This window comes from Haliotis asinina, chromosome 14, assembly GCF_037392515.1.
Source record: "Haliotis asinina isolate JCU_RB_2024 chromosome 14, JCU_Hal_asi_v2, whole genome shotgun sequence".
Lineage (NCBI taxonomy): Eukaryota > Metazoa > Mollusca > Gastropoda > Lepetellida > Haliotidae > Haliotis > Haliotis asinina.
This window is the reverse complement of record NC_090293.1, coordinates 35,291,596-35,314,778: the sequence shown is the minus strand read 5'-3', so window position 1 is coordinate 35,314,778 and position 23,183 is coordinate 35,291,596. Positions and strand designations below refer to the sequence as shown.

At 39.2% G+C, this 23,183-nt stretch overlaps 1 protein-coding gene across 1 annotated transcript in view; it reads left to right on the top strand.

Annotated features, from left to right (window-relative positions):
* Positions 1-1,379: 1,379 nt before the first annotated feature.
* Positions 1,380-23,183, top strand: part of LOC137260768 (complement component receptor 1-like protein) — a 41,667-nt gene continuing 19,863 nt past the window's right edge. Inside the window, exons 1-2 of the mRNA XM_067798342.1 lie at positions 1,380-1,387; positions 1,705-1,948. Of these exons, the coding sequence (XP_067654443.1) occupies positions 1,380-1,387; positions 1,705-1,948 (252 nt within the window). The remainder of the gene's footprint in view (positions 1,388-1,704; positions 1,949-23,183) is intronic.

Here is a 23,183-nt window from a genome sequence, read left to right as displayed (position 1 = left end):
GTGACGCAAGACGTGTTCGTGTCTTAAATATCAGGAATAATATATGATATGTTATATAGTTATGTTAGTCTACCCTTTATGTGAAAACAGTCAGCTCTTGTCATTTTTAAGTATTTGCCAACAATGCCAATACTTTTTATTGCGCCATGAAGCCTACTGACAAATATTGTAGATTATTGATTTTACGAGAGGTGCTGAAGCAGGACTGTTGACACTGAACTGTGTAACTGAACGGCTGAACAGGTTTGAACATAAATGTTGTGACGTTTCAAAGTTGGCATTGAAATCATTTATTACCTAGACTGTCTCATACATATATCCAACTTATCAGGGGGGATTTTTCGCAGGAAATGGATCGTTTTGTCCATATACTCATTTTGAAATAAGAATTTTTGCTTTTCCATTTCAATTCAAAAACATTCATGGTCGCTATGATTTGGAACATATAAATATTCAACATATGTCATATTTGGGATTTCACTTTCTTAGTAAAGTACAAATTCTAGTACTTTTTTCGGTTGAGTCCCATCCGGGATTCGAACCCGCACCCTCAGAGTCAGGCACCTAATCGCCAGCACACAAAGTCAGCCGCCTAGCGCCTTCCAGTGGAAGTCGCGGTGGCTGAGCGGGCTAGGCGGCTGACTTTGTGTGCTGGCGATTAGGTGCCTGACTCTGAGGGTGCGGGTTCGAATCCCGGATGGGACTCAACCGAAAAAAGTACTAGAATTTGTACTATACTAAGAAAGTGAAATCCCAAATATGACATATGTTGCATTTGACCACTTTCTAAATGGCATCGTGTAATCATAACATATAAATATTTTCAAGAATAATATCTGCTACCAATCGTTCTCAGAACCTTGAGCATGTTTTATGTTACATGTGTAATATTGGCAAAACAAATGTCCCCAAGTCAAATGAGTAAGTGAGGTAATTTATATAAACCTAGTTGTTACATCAGATCGTTTAAGGCTAATGAAGTTTCAAGGTTTAATTGAACTTCTTTGTTAAAACCTTAAGATACAAGCAATACGGATTTTAACTTGTGTTTTTCTCTCGTCTTTTGAATTCCAGTTATGCAGCTCTATCCATTTTCCTGACAAAGGATATACTCTTTTAGCCTTGACCCATGTAATAATAATAAAGATCTGAAAATCCATATATCAGGCGTCGGCGAGGACTACCAGCTTCTAAGTGCTTACAAATGTTTATTACAGACTTCAAGTATCGATATTTTCAAATCTTTCATTCTCAACCTGCATATTCATTTTAGCTTGAACTTTTAAATCGCGATCGACAACATCACTGTTGCTGTTACAAGCTGTAGACCATGATACGGTGTTGTTGGAAATTGACTGACAACTAGTCGATGTTTCGATATGTTAAGGTAAGAAGTAATCCAGCGTCGAGCAAGGAGGACGATTTACAAAATAAATAAAATTGCGTCCTATGCAATGAAGACTTTCTTCCTCTGACAACACAAACAGAAGCTACCTGTGCGTACATAATAATCGGATGTTTTCTTTCCGGATGATAGATGAAGCAAATAGACATAAAAAGATGTATACATGTGTCTATGTGCTATTGATTTGTAGTTTACAGTGGATGCATGATGTCAGCTTAACGTCAACTTGAATCTGTAAGATCGAAACGACGCGAGAGTTATCAATAATATCTGACGTTGCCAACCTGTGCCTGTTTCAGAAGCATTGTCGGTGCTGAGCTGTGTGGAATGCTGCTGACTATCCTCTTCACGGCGTGGATCATAACACTGGTCAATGGTGACCAATGTCAACTGTACAATACTTACGTGAAATTCTCGCGCCAGTGTGAAACCCTGTGTGATTACATATCTTCCTGCGAGTCTTTCAGCTACTCTCCCGACACCCATCAGTGCCAGATATGGAGATCCCCCGGGCCGGACAAGGAAACACGGAAACACGCAGGGGTGAGTCCTTTTAAGCATGCTATATTGGGGATTACACTTTCTCAGTAAAGTACAAATTCTAGTTCAGTTTGGGGTTCAGCCCTATCTGAGATTCAACCCACACCCATTTGGATCAACCACCCTACCACCACCCAAACCCAAATATGACCCCATCCGCCTTCAGTCTTTGCAGTCTCGGTGTTATACAAGTACAAGTACACGTACTGTTAATGCCAATGATAGAGGTAAAACGTAGAGGTAAAAGTTGAAAACTCGCAATGATAGAGGTAAAAGGTAGAGGTAAAAGCTGAAAACTCTGGGCTCATGCCACACAACCTTAAACCAGATTACATCTAATTGCGTGCATGCAACGAGGACAAATGCAAATGGTTGCCATGGAAATGAAATCTAGTATGGTCAAGGAACGTTGCACTAGGCTAGACCTCTTGATGGGGAAAATTGTTAGACAGGTTCCAGCAGGACTCAAATGTCCACTGATGACGTGTGGCGTGTTGGATAATTGTGTCATAAGTATTATTAAGTATAACTTCTTCTTGAACGCCCAATAAACTAAAGCACCATAGTAAACATTTGTCTTGAGGGTATATAGATTACACAAAAGGTCACGGTGATGCTCACGCTTGTGAAGATATTTTCACTCTGAATATCCAGACGAGGACTTTTTGGAAGCTGAACTCGCAATGATAGAGGTAAAACGTAGAGGTAAAAGCTGAAAACTCGCAATGATAGAGGTAAAACGTAGAGGTAAAAGTTGAAAACTCGCAATGATAGAGGTAAAACGTAGAGGTAAAAGTTGAAAACTCGCAATGATAGAGGTAAAACGTAGAGGTAAAAGCTGAAAACTCGCAATGATAGAGGTAAAACGTAGAGGTAAAAGTTGAAAACTCGCAATGATAGAGGTAAAACGTAGAGGTAAAAGCTGAAAACTCGCAATGATAGAGGTAAAACGTAGAGGTAAAAGTTGAAAACTCGCAATGATAGAGGTAAAACGTAGAGGTAAAAGTTGAAAACTCGCAATGATAGAGGTAAAACGTAGAGGTAAAAGTTGAAAACTCGCAATGATAGAGGTAAAACGTAGAGGTAAAAGTTGAAAACTCGCAATGATAGAGGTAAAACGTAGAGGTAAAAGCTGAAAACTCGCAATGATAGAAGTAAAACGTAGAGGTAAAAGTTGAAAACTCGCAATGATAGAGGTAAAACGTAGAGGTAAAAGCTGAAAACTCGCAATGATAGAGGTAAAACGTAGAGGTAAAAGCTGAAAACTCGCAATGATAGAGGTAAAACGTAGAGGTAAAAGTTGAAAACTCGCAATGATAGAGGTAAAACGTAGAGGTAAAAGCTGAAAACTCGCAATGATAGAGGTAAAACGTAGAGGTAAAAGTTGAAAACTCGCAATGATAGAGGTAAAACGTAGAGGTAAAAGTTGAAAACTCGCAATGATAGAGGTAAAACGTAGAGGTAAAAGCTGAAAACTCGCAATGATAGAGGTAAAACGTAGAGGTAAAAGCTGAAAACTCGCAATGATAGAGGTAAAACGTAGAGGAAAAAGTTGAAAACTCGCAATGATAGAGGTAAAACGTAGAGGTAAAAGCTGAAAACTCGCAATGATAGAGGTAAAACGTAGAGGTAAAAGTTGAAAACTCGCAATGATAGAGGAAAAACGTAGAGGTAAAAGCTGAAAACTCGCAATGATAGAGGTAAAACGTAGAGGTAAAAGCTGAAAACTCGCAATGATAGAGGTAAAACGTAGAGGTAAAAGCTGAAAACTCGCAATGATAGAGGTAAAACGTAGAGGTAAAAGTTGAAAACTCGCAATGATAGAGGTAAAACGTAGAGGTAAAAGCTGAAAACTCGCAATGATAGAGGTAAAACGTAGAGGTAAAAGTTGAAAACTCGCAATGATAGAGGTAAAACGTAGAGGTAAAAGCTGAAAACTCGCAATGATAGAAGTAAAACGTAGAGGTAAAAGTTGAAAACTCGCAATGATAGAGGTAAAACGTAGAGGTAAAAGCTGAAAACTCGCAATGATAGAGGTAAAACGTAGAGGTAAAAGCTGAAAACTCGCAATGATAGAGGTAAAACGTAGAGGTAAAAGCTGAAAACTCGCAATGATAGAGGTAAAACGAGGAGGTAAAAGCTGAAAACTCGCAATGATAGAGGTAAAACGTAGAGGTAAAAGTTGAAAACTCGCAATGATAGAGGTAAAACGTAGAGGTAAAAGCTGAAAACTCGCAATGATAGAAGTAAAACGTAGAGGTAAAAGCTGAAAACTCGCAATGATAGAGGTAAAACGTAGAGGTAAAAGTTGAAAACTCGCAATGATAGAGGTAAAACGTAGAGGTAAAAGTTGAAAACTCGCAATGATAGAGGTAAAACGTAGAGGTAAAAGTTGAAAACTCGCAATGATAGAGGTAAAACGTAGAGGTAAAAGCTGAAAACTCGCAATGATAGAGGTAAAACGTAGAGGTAAAAGCTGAAAACTCGCAATGATAGAGGTAAAACGTAGAGGTAAAAGTTGAAAACTCGCAATGATAGAGGTAAAATGTAGAGGTAAAAGCTGAAAACTCTGGGCTCATGCCACACAACCTTAAACCAGATTACATCTAATTGCGTGCATGCAACGAGGACAAATGCAAATGGTTGCCATGGAAATGAAATCTAGTATGGTCAAGGAACGTTGCACTAGGCTAGACCTCTTGATGGGGAAAATTGTTAGACAGGTTCCAGCAGGACTCAAATGTCCACTGATGACGTGTGGCGTGTTGGATAATTGTGTCATAAGTATTATTAAGTATAACTTCTTCTTGAACGCCCAATAAACTAAAGCACCATAGTAAACATTTGTCTTGAGGGTATATAGATTACACAAAAGGTCACGGTGATGCTCACGCTTGTGAAGATATTTTCACTCTGAATATCCAGACGAGGACTTTTTGGAAGCTGAACTCGCAATGATAGAGGTAAAACGTAGAGGTAAAAGCTGAAAACTCGCAATGATAGAGGTAAAACGTAGAGGTAAAAGTTGAAAACTCGCAATGATAGAGGTAAAACGTAGAGGTAAAAGCTGAAAACTCGCAATGATAGAGGTAAAACGTAGAGGTAAAAGCTGAAAACTCGCAATGATAGAGGTAAAACGTAGAGGTAAAAGTTGAAAACTCGCAATGATAGAGGTAAAACGTAGAGGTAAAAGCTGAAAACTCGCAATGATAGAGGTAAAACGTAGAGGTAAAAGTTGAAAACTCGCAATGATAGAGGTAAAACGTAGAGGTAAAAGTTGAAAACTCGCAATGATAGAGGTAAAACGTAGAGGTAAAAGTTGAAAACTCGCAATGATAGAGGTAAAACGTAGAGGTAAAAGCTGAAAACTCGCAATGATAGAGGTAAAACGTAGAGGAAAAAGTTGAAAACTCGCAATGATAGAGGTAAAACGTAGAGGTAAAAGCTGAAAACTCGCAATGATAGAGGTAAAACGTAGAGGTAAAAGTTGAAAACTCGCAATGATAGAGGAAAAACGTAGAGGTAAAAGCTGAAAACTCGCAATGATAGAGGTAAAACGTAGAGGTAAAAGCTGAAAACTCGCAATGATAGAGGTAAAACGTAGAGGTAAAAGCTGAAAACTCGCAATGATAGAGGTAAAACGTAGAGGTAAAAGTTGAAAACTCGCAATGATAGAGGTAAAACGTAGAGGTAAAAGCTGAAAACTCGCAATGATAGAAGTAAAACGTAGAGGTAAAAGCTGAAAACTCGCAATGATAGAGGTAAAACGTAGAGGTAAAAGTTGAAAACTCGCAATGATAGAGGTAAAACGTAGAGGTAAAAGTTGAAAACTCGCAATGATAGAGGTAAAACGTAGAGGTAAAAGTTGAAAACTCGCAATGATAGAGGTAAAACGTAGAGGTAAAAGCTGAAAACTCGCAATGATAGAGGTAAAACGTAGAGGTAAAAGCTGAAAACTCGCAATGATAGAGGTAAAACGTAGAGGTAAAAGTTGAAAACTCGCAATGATAGAGGTAAAATGTAGAGGTAAAAGCTGAAAACTCTGGGCTCATGCCACACAACCTTAAACCAGATTACATCTAATTGCGTGCATGCAACGAGGACAAATGCAAATGGTTGCCATGGAAATGAAATCTAGTATGGTCAAGGAACGTTGCACTAGGCTAGACCTCTTGATGGGGAAAATTGTTAGACAGGTTCCAGCAGGACTCAAATGTCCACTGATGACGTGTGGCGTGTTGGATAATTGTGTCATAAGTATTATTAAGTATAACTTCTTCTTGAACGCCCAATAAACTAAAGCACCATAGTAAACATTTGTCTTGAGGGTATATAGATTACACAAAAGGTCACGGTGATGCTCACGCTTGTGAAGATATTTTCACTCTGAATATCCAGACGAGGACTTTTTGGAAGCTGAACCACAGCTACTTAGTGAATATTATAATCACCTACTTGACTGCCTTTACCATATGTACACATGAGTATTAGTCAAGCAACATCCACAGGTTCCAGCAGATCCAAGGACAAGAAATATTGCATTTGGTTGAATATGTTTTGAAAACCAGTTTCAAAATGGTAACTGTAACTACTTCGGTATATTTAAAACAAAAAAAACCTGAAAATGAAATTCGGTAACAATATACTAGCAATTTGCATAGTGGTGTGTTTTACATCATCATCACCCCAGTCCGTATATCTTGACAAACCCCCTAAATTCTTGAAATATATACCGCGAATTACCCCACGTGGTTCCAAAGCTGCATGTGAACGCAGGATTGAAGGCAAGATCAATAGTGAAACATGGAAGAGGAATTGCTGAACAGATATTGCATTAGAACGAGGATTTTCGTGCAATGTATCTATGTTAATATCTAACAACGTGAACAGCCCTAATTATTTCACATGTGACAATTTTATTAAATTTGAGGGGATTAACGGATTTATGAGTAGCTGTAATAGAAATTCTTAATATAACTCTCGAAATTCATTGCCATTGTTCCTTCTCATGTTTGAGTTTGAATTAACAATTTAGTTTCTTTGAGAGGCAGTTGATAGACACTGACACTCATTTCAATAAAAAAAAGTTGCCACGGAACCTGGTTTTCGTTCAACTATTGTCTGGTGTGCTTTGAAGACTATGGTGTTCTAAAAGTGTTTGGGACTTTCGAGTACAGGAACTCCCGTGCATTTGTTGGATTTTATTTACAACATGTCGTATTTGATGCCCTTTATCTTACAATTTCTGATAAGGTTTCAGAGGTTCAGTTTTAGTTTTTTAAATTGTTAGAAAGTTTATCCTAATCATGAAAGGTGCTGAAATGCAATTTATTACAAGAATTAATGAGTGAGTGAGTGAGTGAGTATGGTTTTACGCCACTTTAAACAATATTCCAGTAATATTACGGATGGTGAACGCTAGACAAGGCGTTGTAGTCATGTGGCGTAGACCCCCGGGTCGTTGGCGTGAGGAGGGGGAGACTTTGATCACTAGGTTACCCAGCCGCTCCACAACAGTTAGAGCAGCGACCAGTAACCTGCATAGGCTGCAATTTTCACGAATTGTGGCGATGTATACATATATTTTGTATTTGAAATTCAGCATGAAATGGGTGTCGGTGTACAGCAGGGAAATGACTGACACCAGTATTACGCTTATTGTTTCAAATATGTCCATGTTGATCAAACATTTTGGAAACATTGTTTAATTTGTGATTGATTTGTTGTCCATTGTTATGTAGAAAACATACTGTCTTGGCACTGTGTTGGTGACGCACATTCTCTTACACGGCGCTGTCTGCTGCTTAGATGGAGTGATGTACTTCTTACAGGCTTAAGAACATGCTGTTGGAAACAGTACTGAAAATTGCATAAACGTGACCAAATGTTGGGAATCAGTTACTCGGTTCAATCTCTGACGAACCCTTACCGAGGCTGATCGATCATGCTATATCTGATATAACAGGATTGCAAGACAGAACGTGCAGGGTGCCAACCAATAGTAGGTAGCGCTGTGTGTAAATCGGAAAGTCCATTGTGACGCACTCTGGACAAGAGTTAATCTTCAGCTTCTACCCTTAGGATATTATCCAAATATATGTATGATAATTATAACAATGACCTTTCATGTAATGTTTCATAGAACACTAGATACCTTTGATGTAATGTTTTATTGACAGAACGCCAGCTAATCTTCTTCTTTAGTGGCATTTTTAAAGCTGGTATGATGAGGATGAAGACTTTTATGGATATGAGTTTGACAAATCAATATCTACACTTCTAATCTAATCACTCACTACAACTGAAGAGGGGTATAATCGCCACCCTAGTCAGAAGAGCTGAACTCCACAACCAAGACTCCAAATCTGCCATTTGCGCCAACATCCAAGCTCACCCAAACCATGCCATACTTTGGAACAACATTAGCATCCTAGAAACCAACCAGTCAGATTACAAGACAAGGAAAGTCTTAGAGGCAATCAACATCAAATGACTCAGCCCGGCAATCTGCTGAGATCAAGGTGATTACCCCCTACATCTTACGATCAACTAATCAAGAATAACCCACCCTTGACCACTGGCTTCGTTGTCTATTATCACAACAGGTGATAAACTCACTCACTCACTTTATTGTATAAACTCACATCCCCACCATGTATATATTTCTCCTTGTGGATATGTTATGCATCGTTTGCTTGACAACGGTGTTAGATTCTACACTGAAACGTCGCCTCCACTGCAAGAAAGAACTTGCATATATCCATAAAAGTCTTCATACTCAGCCAGTCTTCTTGTCGTAGAGTGGATCTTTTAAGAAATGTGTTTTTCTAGTCTAGTCTATGTTAACGCTGTAATAGTTGTAATTAGCTTACAGTCACTCCATCTGATTAATGATGTAAGGTTTGACGATTTTAAAATATAGAAATTGCAAAAGAGAAACCAAGCCTAAATACCTTTCACTAAAAAACAGCGTTTGTGTAGCACACTTATCAATATTTATCATGTATAATATGAATGAGAATGCATACACACCACCAATGGAGCAAATATTCAGAAACGCAGTGGCATCACGGAGGTGTCGACAACACGTGTTTACTCTTGGGAATACTTATTGATCCCTGAAAGTTCTAAGAGGTAAATGTGAAAGTATGAAACAGTATTTAGTATGCTTATCCATGCGTTGAGGTATTTTTTGTTTATAGATACAAAGATAACATTTTATCATTCCGATACTTATTATGAAAGTAATATAACTGCTGAAGTTTACAAACTAAGCATACTTCAGAAATTTAAGTGTTCTCAGAAAAAAAAACAATCAATAGCGACGCCAGTTAAAAGAGGAGCTAGTCTAGTCGTTGTGTAAACCAGTCTAAGTAAACCTAGCCTCGGTACTTTTCGTTACACTCCACTACTGAGTCTAACAAAACATTATGGGAGGTCGCATCAGCTGCAGGTAACCTTTGAGACTGACCAATGAGAACACAGCTTACCAAAGTGCACATTCGCACATACCTTTTGAAATTTTTATCTCGAAAAGGTTCGTACCCGAACGATTCCGAATGCTATTTAGCCTACGATCCCTTCCGGGTGATGCACACGACGCATGTTACAACTGAGACAACAGTAAACAGTCACTGAAAATTGTGTTTTTGTCAATATTCAAGGAAGTCAATTTGCGGAAATATTAGCTAATGGTAACCATGTCAACAGGAACCCCAAAGCATCTATACTGCAGGTCAAATAACTGTGTTATATACGAATTTCTGTTTGTTTAGAGATCTGTTTAAGTGACCTTAACACCTTAAGTGCTTCCGATCCCTAAGTAATAGCCGTTGTCCGATTGTGTAAATCTATTTAACCGTCTCGCTATTGATTGGACGGTCATAGGTCGCTCAAAGGATACCTGACGCGACCTTCTACTAGGGTTTGTTACACCCAGTGATGGAGTCTAACGAATAACACTGAGACTAAGTTTACTTAGACTGTGTGTAAACAATCTACCCACTCAGACCACCGATGACGTTGTGGCGGATGTGTACCTGGAAGTTTCGGAGTCTGAGAACTAAATATTGGATCAAGATGTTTCCTGGCGAATATTGCCGGATACTAACGCAACGTGAATCCTAGCTGCACAGGAAGGGTGTTTTACTGTTATACACTCATTACAACGTCTAGATATCGACTTGAAATAAATGGGCACACGCAAAATGAGATCTGACGTTATTGTTTAATCACCTTTTACCTTTCATTTTGTCCCTAATGTCACGTGTTTTAGCAGTATTTCCGTCATGTTTATGTCAAGACTGCATGTAAACAGTGTTTGCCTCAAACACGCGTGTCATATGTCATCTTAAGACGGAAACTGTCTACGCTTGTCTCAACATCCTCTGTGATGATGCATTAACGAGGTATCGATTACACTGGGCCCATTGTGTCGTATTGTTATTTGTATGTACGTTGCCCGATGTGTGATTGGTAAAAGGTTTAGTTTCATTCGCTTTGTCGGTATTGGCACTTTGACTGATATGTGACACTGGGCGCGTCTCTGTCGCAGCACATCATCAGTTTACACAAGTGTGATTACAAGTCATCATCATCATTTGGAAAGTCTGGCATTGTGATGATGTCGAAGGATCGCCGATCGAATGGGTGGTTGTGACGGCGGTCTGTAAATAATCTAGACTAGACCAGATAATCCGGTGATCTACAGTATGAACAGCGATTTACGCATTTGGGATACGATGACGTGTGTCAACCAAGTCATCAAGCTGGACCATCGTTTTATTCTGGAAGGTTAGCCAGGTTTCCGCATGCTCAGCGTATAATACTAAATCAAACAGGTGCGGCGTTTAGGAGCTTTGAGAGATTTGGTTAGGTTAATTTAGGAAACAAACACTCGTGCTGTATAAAGGCAAAGGGTATGAAGACGGTGACTTTGCAAAAGATGTCGGTAGTCAGCAATAGAAAACCCGATAACATGGCAGGAACAGTTACTGGACATCGACAGAAGCACCTGGCACGGTACAGTTGGAGGTCATTTCTCTACCAAAAGTAATCATTAACTGTACGAAAATGACAATCAGCAGGTTAATGTGGCGTTACAGAGTGACTGGCAGGACTTGAGAAAGGCCAGGCGTCACCCCAGGTCTCAGGATAGGGACGCAACGAGGTAAGGAACTACACTGCTGTGGCAAATGAGTTGCGACATGCCATCACTCAATACACAGCACTGCCCGTTATCAGGGCCTATCGAATTCATAGGAATGTCGTTCAACATTTTCAACGTCGGAGTTTCCGAAGTATCCCCTGTTCTGATTAGGGCAGGTCACATCTGTGCGGAGCCGATGTCCAGATCTCCCTGTAGAAAGCGATTAGATAGTACAGCCGCTAGAGAAAAATAGAGAGTCTGACACTTTTAATTGTATCATTTGCACGGAGGGCCTACACACCACTGAATGACGGACCTAGTGACTGTTACTTTTTTGTAGATGATGTTTTAGGACATCTCTATCTACACTTCTTTGTGAATGATGTTTTAGGACATCTCTATCTACACTTCTTTGTGAATGATGTTTTTGGACATCTCTATCTGCACGTCTTTGTGGGTGTTGTTTTAGGACATCTCTATCTGCACGTCTTTGTGAATGATGTTTTAGGACATCTCTATCTACACTTCTTTGTGAATGATGTTTTAGGACATCTCTATCTGTACGTCTTTGTGAATGATGTTTTAGGACATTTCTATCTGCACGTCTTTGTGAATGATGTTTTAGGACATCTCTATCTGCACGTCTTTGTGAATGATGTTTTAGGACATCTCTATCTGCACTTCTTTGTGGGTTAGTTTACGCTAAGAGGTCTTTTGTGAATCCGCGCAGAAAGCGCACTGCACCGAGTGATCCCGACAGCTGATGCTAATTATTGTGTATAACATTGCATAAGTCTCGTCAGCTATTTCCACTTTCTTATTACAACGTTTGCATCGATTTCCTTTTGTCGATTTTTGCAACTGTAAAGATTAATTGATATGCCTTTTTGACCCTCAGTATAGGGAACTATCACTAGGACACTATGTCAAGTGATTGACGTGAAGGTGTGGACTGTGAACAATACAGCAGCACCATGCAGCTTACAAACAATTCATGATCACGACAATATGATGGCAATCGATGCCAGGAAGTATGATTTCAAACAATTAATTTGAACTCGAATGAAGCAATGCACAAATGCGTTTTGACATACACCCATTGCAATTAACGATAAGGAAGAGACGTCACCATGACAAGACGTGCACCCTTCAGCTCTGCTGAGACTGAGTGAAAGTTTCCAAGCTATGGTGGAAACTATCGCATTTGTACAACAACTAACGCTACGAATGTAAACAATATTGTATGTATGTGCTAACGAATGTCATTTATGAACCAATGGTGATTATTTCTTATGATAAATGACGATATAAAAACTCTGTCACCCTCATCAATAATTCACGGTGTCAGGATCCCAGCAGCTTATCTCAGCGTTCTGTGTTCAATCTTGCTTTGTGACTGTGACTCTCGGTTATCATAACACATGTAGTACGGTTCACGTGGAAAATATTTCAACAGTAAAACGTAACCACCAAATAGTCTCTTTGCCCGAATCGGACTTTGAGACGAATTCAGAGAGACTCTGTAACATCTCTACGGACTCGGAAAGGGCACTAACTACGGTCATGATTGAACCAGTAGATACAAGTAGCGACACTGGTGTGATTCCCGGATCTGATGTTTTCCTTGAGAAGCTCTTATTAACTTTTCAAAACAAACAGGCTCTGTTCAACTATAACAGATCTAATAAGACCCATGATCAGGGAAGAAATGGGGAGGATTTCGGAAGAAAACAAGCAGCTGGAAAAATCAGTGTCCCTTCTCACAGAGAAAATCGAGGAAAGGATTAGGAAATCAATGATCTTACTGACCGTCTCGACAGGAGCAAGCAATACTCGCGTCGCAACAACGTCCGAATTTCCGGGATTGCACGACGAGAACACTGATAATGTTGTGGTCAAACTAACCAAATCCATTGGTATTAACACCACTACAACTGATATTGATATCAGCCACAGGGTGCCGTGGCGTCCGGCGACGCCTCAAAAGCCTCCTCGCACTATCATCGTCCGCTTCGTCGGCAACGCCACGAAACGGCAACTTTTGAAGTGGAGATCTAAACTGAAACACCTACCTCGACCTAATCAATCTAGTATTTACGTGAACGAGGCCCTGACCAGAACACGAGCAGTACTCACTAGCAAAGCCCGAGCCCTTGTATCCGAGAAAAAGGTGGAATCTGCCTGGGTCACTGAAGGTGTGATCTTCATTAAGTTGAAGGATGGAACAGTCACGAAAGTAGTAAACCCTACTCAGTTCCAGCAAGTGGTCGAGAAAACTCGTCTGAGGATGGTGATCAACCTAAGTCAGGGAGACCAGACACCAGAGCCAGCTTAATACTCAAGTGCTTTGAGTGGCTTAACTATATATCATGTAAGTAGTATTTCTTTGTCGTGTCAAACACTGAACAACATCTATATATCAACAACAAAATGGTTCTGTTATCAGCAACCATGATACTCAGATGCTGTGTGTCTTCCATACTAAACAACAATATCAACAGTAACTGCTGCTGTAATAATAACAACAACCAAATGCCACCATTGTGCTGTGTCAACAACAACCGCATAACAGCCCTGGCTGATTATCTGGAGGAAAGAATATTCTATGGTTTATTGAACAGTAGCTAATGACTTGCCAGTTGACTTACATATCAACAACAGAAATGTTCTCTCATCAACCGTGATATTAAGATGATGCTGACATATTACTAACCGGTAACATCAACAGTAGCTATGTTTCTATCATAATAACGACGACCTTGCTTTATTCTGGTCTGCCACCAACAATAGTTAACTAATCCAGGTTTGATATCTCGATATCATGATGAACAATATTCATTGGGATGTTATCTTCAAAGAACAATACCAAATGACTTGGCAGCTGACTTACATACCAAAACAGAACTTTCCATTCTCAACAACCGTGATAGTCAGATTCAATATATTAATGGACCTGACGTTACAACCTTACCACACAGCAATCATCATGTCACTGTGTTGTGTCAACAATAACTGAACAATAGCTAATGCTTGATATTTGGATGAGATAATTACAACCTCTATCCTTAATCTACTGACACAATAGATTGAAGCTATCGTTCCACAAAGTGTGCTCTGCTGTAAGTGGTTCGTAGTTTATGATACTTTATAGATACCCTAACTGTCCTAGGTAAACGAATATTACCTGCATTTCATTGGTATAGCTCCACCATTTAATATAGCATCTTCCTGGGTAAGAGGATTGCACTGCCAATGCTATCGTCGATAAAGCAGTCATATTGGAGACTGCGAAGTCGATTATTTTTGTAGTTACAGTAAGAATCACACTATTGTGTATGTGCTTAAATTTGTTTTAACACCAATCAATAGAATTCATGTGCATATCGACACCTTTCATAACATCAGACAATAGAAGATTTGTCTGCACAGACCCCTTTTCGTGCGTTTATGTTACGACCAGCTACTGTTTCACGTGCAAATCATGCAACCCGCCGGTGCTTTTGTTTTGCTGCGTCTCTTGTCAATGATCAGAATATTGAACAATTGAACGTGAGAGTTTTACTCAGTCAATAAGCACATACACAATTATTTTTTAAAGGTATTATTTTTAATGTGGAGAGATGAGACCATCATCGAAATAACAACAGCGCAAGTACTGAAAAGATAATTTGACACAGACAAATATATCAGTCAGTCCACATATCAGTTCCGTTGGTCTGGCACATTGCATTTTTGTTATTTGTTCCCATGATTGATATAGATTAAAGCCATAGGTGTGCACATTCATGATCAAAGTTCATCAACTGGTAGCCTAAAAACACGATTATAATCAAACCAAACAATATATATTCCAGATTACAAGATCACATTGCAGATTACATGAGAGCTTGAAGAACTGAGGATAAAGGAAACTATTTGTCAGGAAACTTATCAAAAGTAGTGTTCCTTCTGGACATGAAGTTTTCAACAATGGAAATGTCTTTCAGTACTTTTAAGAAATCTTTAACCTTTGGAATAAGTTTCTTTAGAATGCAAGTGTATGTATGTCTTTTTGCAGAAAAGATTATGTGATTTAGCAACGGTTTATTTCCCCAAACTCCAAACCAAACCAGAGTCTTTGTTATTTCAAAATTCTGTATGTTTTGTATTATCCAATTTTCAAGTTCTTTCCAGATTACATTACATTTCCAATATACATGACATAAAGTTTCACTATCAATACTGCAAAACTACACATTGTATTGTCAACAAGTTTCATACTCAAAAGCTCTTTTTGTATATATAATTCGGTGCAAAATTTGAATTGAAAATCTAAAAGTTTTACAACTTTCAAAGCATTTCTGCAAGTTTTAAAAATCATATGCCAGTCCATATCAATATCATGAAATAAATCTTCCCATTCTTGGCAAATATGAAGTTTAGTATCATCAGATAAGAGCTTATCATAAAATAATCTTGAGCCCTTTTTGACATCCATAAACTTTTTATGAAAAAAGTTAATATCTTGATCATTTTATGAATAGGTCTACATTGTCTTATGGTCCTTTTCCATGGATCAGGTATGATATACCAAACATATCTGAGATCCATATATGTACCTCTGATATTAAATTTCACCTTCAAATCTTCAAAACACATAAAACCATCTTCATTATAAAAGTCCTTAATTGTTAAAATTCCAGTTTTAGCCCAAGGACTAATAAGGTAATTTGGATTTTTGTAATCATCATTTAACCATAGGGGTTGTGATCAAATTCTTGTAATCTTGGCTGCTTCAATGATGTTTTTACCAAACACAATTAATTAATCATTAATCATTGTAGGTGACTTGTGAGGTATTTGCATTGTTGTCTGTTTTCAGATATATCTATAACTATTCGAACAGCCGGCATGCATACCCCAAACCATGTGGTTTAGATCTCGTGACCTCAGCGCAGGAGTTATGTAATGCTCTTGTTGTCGTGAACATGCAATTGCTGTTAGAGTTCAACTTGACTGACTTGCTTTGATATCTCAAAATTATAATCTGTGCTTATGTATGTTTTTCATGTGTCTTATTATTATTGTTACATCTAGATAATAATGTACATACGTGTATGTGTGTTAATGTGTCTACATATGTGTGTATGCATATGTATATATGTGTGTACGTGTACGAATGGTTATGTGTATGTGTATATGTATGCATGGATGTGTGTGTATGTATATATGTGTGTACTTGTATATATCTGTGTATGTGCTATAGTTATTTATTTTTTACAGATTAAGATAGATATGCAGCAGAAAGGGTTCGGGTGATTCTGGCGCAGTCAGGCTGGTAAAGCTCATCACTCTCGCCCCCTCTACACGCAGCCCAGACAGCGAATGGGACTTCTCCCAGGAATCACTGCCTAGTCGAACCCACCAAGAACTTTCCGGAGAATATGGAGGCTCCCCAACACTGCAGCCTTCTGCATTACCCAGATTGTCAGAAGGGCTGTGCTCCCAGTGGAAAACCCGGGCACTCTTCTGAACTGCGCCAAGAGTTCAGGAGGTACCAAACCAAGGGCACCGAAAACAATGGGAAGCCTGACGACAGTGTACTTGGGATGCAAGCGAGACATTTCCAAGGCGAGGTCCGATTATTTATCATGCTTTTCCTGAATTTGGCCAGTCACGATGCTGTCGAAAGGGGCAGAAAATTCAATGATATAAGTAATTTCATTGGTTTTATCAAAAAGGACAAGATCACGTTTGTTGGCAGGAATTCGTCTCAGGCTGTATATTGGCCTATTCCAGAGAAGCTTAAAAGCATCATTTTCCAGGACTCCCTGGATGGACCTTGGGGTCAAAGCCACAGGCATGGCGGAGACGATAGATGCCATCATGTCACAGATGTCGGATATGCTGTTTGTGCCAAGTAAGGGCATCCCCTGACAAGGTGTTGGACAGTCTCTGTAAATTCATTGCACAGTCGACATTTCACGTCAACATTTTGATTAAGAATCTTTATGCTGTACATTAATTGATTGTAGACATAAATACTATTTATCAATAACATACAAACCTACTGCAGGTAATTTTATTACCCATTATTGCTTTTTGTCGCATCAGTAGGTTACTAGTACTTTCTCTCCTTTGTGTACAAACTACTTCACCAGTAGCTTAGTTTAATTATTCATACTGTTTCCACCATGATATTTCCCCCACATCATTGAAATGATGCTGTGGACTTTTTCACTCCTGTTTTCCACATGTTTTCCATCTTTTTTCAAGTTATGGAATATTATTTTCTTCAACTTTACTGAATGCCTTCATCCTTCCTCAGTTGATTTTGATATCTATTTGTAAACTGATATTCTGAAAGAAATGACATTTAATGTTCATTTGAAACAGGTATATGGTGGATTTGGTGTACATCTACCCACTGCCTACAACGTAGTATCAGAATGTACAGATGCCGGTTGACATCTGTCAGTACAGACAGGCAGTGGGGACATTTGTAGTCGGGCTTCATTCATATGCAGCTTGTAAGCTAAATGTTTTCATTTCTATTCCGACATCTTTGCGTTTTCAGCAAATCTGTCAGTATTATCGAATCTCTTCTTTCTAATACTCTGTTGTGGAGACGTACATCCTAACCCTGGCCCAGTATTGAATACTTTAAAAATAATCCACTTAAACACAAATTGGATGTTATAGAAGTTGAATGTAATTCTTTTGATGTTATTTGTATAACTGAAACGTGTTTGCATAAAGACATTCCGAGAGATGATATCCACATACCGGGATATCAACCTCCGTTCCGTAAAGATCGAGGGAGTCGCGGGCGTGGTATGTCCATCTATGTTAAGGGCAATTTGTATGCGGAGCATATGCACCAACTGGACATTGTTGGACTTGAAACTACATGGGTTTGCATTAAATGTAAACATCGCAACTACCTCATAAGTACCTTCTACGGAGCTGACCGAAGCAATGCATACTGGGAACTAATTGATCAGTCAATCGCAAATGCTGTCGATCTTAGCTTATTTACCGTTATTATTGGCGACTTTAACGAAGATACTTTAAATGAAAGTAAACCTAAAATTCAGTCATTGGAATCCCTACATGGATCAACTCAAATTATTGATAAACCGACTGGAATCACCCTGCATTCCAGTACTTTGATTGATCTCATATTTATATCCTCTATGTAAAATGTGCAGGATTGCGGTGTGTTAGACCCTGTTTGTGACCATTGTCCGATATTTGTTTATATCAAATCTGTTTGACCGAGGTGTGATACATTTAAACGTAAAATATATTATTATCAACATATGGACGTTAATGGCATGATTTCTGACAACAATAATCTCGAAACTGATGACTTATTCTCAAACAATAATGTGCACGAGATACCAAATAAATTAACGACTATAATAAGGAATACTTGTGACAAGAATATCCCAAATAAGATTGTTACTATTCGACCATCGAATCCACTTTGATGAATAACGAAAATAGATCGCTAATAAGTAAGCGAAATAGACATGATCAGCAGGCTAAGAGTGCAAATTCTGTTACCAGTTGGGTTCGAGTCTTTGAAGGGCATTGAAGTGAAATACATAGGAATGAAGAGTTTTTTGGATATCAGCTTCTTTATTATGTTGCTTTTTCATGAAATAAATGTTTAAACCAAAACTTATATGTTAATCACATCACAAATACATACAACAAATACAACAGACATATGTCAGAGAGAGCAGATTGCCAGTGTGGCCACCCTACCGAAGATGCACGTCATCATTTCTTTGTTTGTCCCAGATTTGATGCTATCAGAGTAAATACATTTTATCATATTAATGGCGTTTCATTAGAAACAATCTTGTACGAAACGTGCTCCTTGAATCCACAGACTCAGTCAAATATATTAAAATCAGTCCATCTATTTTTAATTGAAACTAGGCGATTTAGCTGAGAAAACCATATACTACAACCTATAATTATAAGAGGCCTTAGTACTATGAATCCCAACTGCAAACGACATAAATGTATAAAACCATCATGATTTGAATTTTCTGACTGCATGTTGTAACATCAATTTTTATTAGATATCTCTCTCTTACCATGAATGATACTGTTCCATATATATATATATATGGAGCGGCCTTCACATAAGTTCTCTTGAGCTTGTTGACCAATCCAGTTCATGAAAATTCTGTCGTTGCATTGTTCATGGATATTTATAGAGACTCGTTTAGTTATTTTAGTTAACTCGTATATGTGACACTTACAGACTGAAAGCCGCATGATAAGTAGAGATATTGCCTCGTAACTGTCAAACACCATCAATAACTAACGACATGCGGGACGAAAGTAATAATGACAACTGCATGTACATGTATATTAATGCCCCAACCATTTTGCTTTCGCCTCGTACCACAGCAGTACGTGGCAACCTGCAAGCAATCTGGTCTAGACCAGAAAATCTAGTTATCGACAATATGAGATCTGATGACAGAGCAGTGAAAATAGGTACATGATAGAAGGTGTTCGCGAAAAGGTGAACGTATCTTGCCTCTGACAAGCATATGCAGAGTCTAGGACGTCTACAACACTCATTGGTGACTCTGGTGTTATCGATTCCGAAGACAATCAGACGTATGGCTGTTGTGTCATTTCGCTCAATATTTTAAATATGAACCGAACGCAACACTTATGTGTTTCTCAAATCAATCCGGGATGTTAACTGTGTAAATACTGAATAGATTTCTGCAACACATAAATCTGAGTTACTTGCTTCGGATATTTACGTAGCATGGCTCTCTTTGTGGAGCAGACTAGGTGAAGCGCTCTTCGTCTGCTTGTTTAGCAGAATACCAACGACAATGCATGAGAATTTTGAGCCAGGGTGCTTCTTGACAACACCAGCTTCAGTTTCCCCTCACATGTTTAACCATGGTGAAACATTTGTTTATTTTAAACTATTCAAATCTTGTTTCATGGATAAGCTCACTCGTTCGACCAGACTTGCAGCTCAACGTGTCAGTTTGTGGCATTAATCACAAAATGTTGCTGCATTCGTTTAGTTACAGATGTTGATGTAGCTTAATGTATGAGGTTTGCCCAAACTGGAGCAGATCTCAGAAACCCGCCTGCAGGGAAATGACTGACAAATCTGAAAAAATATTGGGTCACCATATAGGAGGTACGAATACTACCAGAAAAGTTACGAGACCTTAGGCTTGCGAGAACTTTGTGAAACGAGGCCCAAATCAATAGTTTCTTATTACCTCGCAGCAGAGCTCACAGTTATAACAGTTATGAAATGGTTCTGAGCCGCCAATCACCTCTTAACCCTGTAGTATTTTATACCAGCTTTTATATATCATTAGACTATCAGCCCCAACTATTGTACACACTGGCTCCTGTTGCTTAATCCACTGTAACAACATCATACCGGTTTCTGTATATTTTAATTATCTTTTATCTGCTGTTTATGTTAATTGTATATACATGCTTAAAATCATCACTAATCACTTGTAAACATATCCTGTTTAACTGTTTGTTAGCATCCACCTGGCGAAGGGGCACGCAATAGCCCAGAGACGTTGTGTAAACAATACAGAAGAAGTTGACATCTATAACATTTTGTCTTGTATTAGAATGCCGACGCCTAAATGCCTCTCAAGAACCTCATCAGACATCTTCATGGAGATGAAGCAATCAGAATCCCCAACATCAACTCAACCACTAACTCCAAGATCGTCAAAACCAAGAATCACCTTACATTACACTTGTTTATATGCAGAGACAACAATCTGATTCCCAACTGACTCAGACTCTGATCCCCCATCACGCCATGCACACCAGCCGTCTCCGAGATCCTGCACCAGGCCAGCAGTAGACTCCTCAAGGCACAAGTCCAAAAGTTCCGACTCAAGAAAGCCGTCCTTGAGGACAACCTTCAGAAATCGTCCATGCAACTAGAATCCAAGCTCATTCCAGACCTCATACAGAAAGTGCGATCCCTGACCTCCAGCAACAACAGTTCCCTTCAGAAGATAAAGTCCCGTCAGGTAATGAAATTCAAACAATCTCAAGCAACAAGCAGTAGCTAAATCCTCCACATCCAACATCACCTCCACAACCAACCGGGAAGCCTACCATCAGAAAACAGTCGTCAACCTCAGCTCCAAGACCTTGACACCAGAAACAGACCTCCCTCCTTTGAATCCATTACTGGCATAGAAGGCGACCTACAACAACTGGTGCCAAGTGACTACATAGACACCAGATAGCAGAACTCATCAATTAAACCACCAAACAACGCAGAAACCTCACATCTGATGAACAGAAGGCTATAGCAGAACTACGCAGAGATGACAGCATCACCATCACCGAAGCAGACAAGGGCAAAGCTGCCGTTGTCATGGACACCACAGACTTCCTCAACTTTGTCGAGACCACCCTGAGTGACACCTCCACCTGCCAGACCCTACCTAAAGAGACAACGGTGAAGATCTAACGGTAGCATAAGAAGACCCTGAAAGCCCTACATCAGACCAATGAAATAAGTGATTTTACGTTCAACAAACTGAATCACATCAATTGTCAACCTCCCTAAGCACGTGCAACTGTCAAAGTTCACAAACATCCTGTGAAAACCTGAATACTTTTACGTCCTCGTGGTTCTGTAACACTGCTCAGTTCCTCTCTAAATTATTATCATCATTAGGCAAAGAAGGCAAATCCTTCATCAGTGACACTGCTACGTTTGTGAAGAAACTCTCGGACTCTCATATAACTGGCACAACGATTAGCTACGACGTTGTAGACCTGTTCACCAAAATTCCACTTGATGAAGCCCTCCACATCCTCCGTGCCAAACTTGACTCTTCTATCAGTAGCCTAGATACAAGGCTCACAGTAGACAGTATTGTCAAATTATTTTCTAGCTGTTTTCAGACGTCCTACTTCACCTGGCAAGACAACATCTAGCAGAAAATCCATGGGCTCACCTCTGTCACCGCTAATAACCGAGATCTTCATGATCAGCTTCGCAGAGACAGCCCTGGCCACATCCCCTTTCCAACCACTCTGCTGATACAGAAAGGTGGATGACACCTTCACCATACTTGATCCCGAACATGACCCTGCCATCCTCCTTGACCATCTCAACAAGCAGCACCTGCGCATCCAGTTCACGATAGAAATAAAAGACCAACAGAAACTACCATTCCTAGATGTATCCTTGCACAACTTCCCCAACAACATCACTTTCTCCGGCTACAGAAAACCCACCCACACCGACCAGTATATTCACTACCTCTCCAACCATGACCCCTAGATCAAACGTGCAATTGTCTCCACCCTAACCAGACGAGCCAAATCCATGTGCGATTCTGACCATTAATTAGACGCATAGGCTTCACCAATCACCTCTGAACCCTTTAGTATCGTATCCCAGCTTTCATATATCATTAGACTATCAGCCCCCCATTCTGTACACACTGCCATGGCTTCTATTGCTTGATCCACTGTAACAACACCATACCGGCTTTTGCAAATTTTAATTCTATTTTATCTGCTGTTTATGTAAATTGTATATACATGCATAAAATCATCACTCTGGCTTCGTGTACATTACTAGTATATATACGAAGTATATACACGAAGCCAGAGTGATGATGGAAACTGTTAGTTAGTATCCACCTGACGAAGGGGCAAGGAATAGCCCACAAACTTTGTGTAAACAAGAAGACATTGACATCCATAACATTGTCTTTTATCGGTTCTGAACCAGTGATGCGTGTTCATTAGTGTAAAATGAAATGAAATAAAAAGGCATGGCGCTGTTTGGAGTCTATAACAATACAAACGAATATCGATGCTGCCAAGAGCCTACAATGCGCATCCATAATGTATATGTCTATTATGTGATTTTAATACAAACCAATGTGGTATTGCTGTTGCCTTTTATTAGATGGATGTAACCCGAAGTTTTGTTAATGATGTATTACACTTGGTGTAACGTCAGTTTCACTTTAGGTCGGAACATTTGGTCAGTATTTTACTTTCAGGGTTTTTTTGGTTTGCATGTCTGTCTGTTTTCGTTGGTGTGGA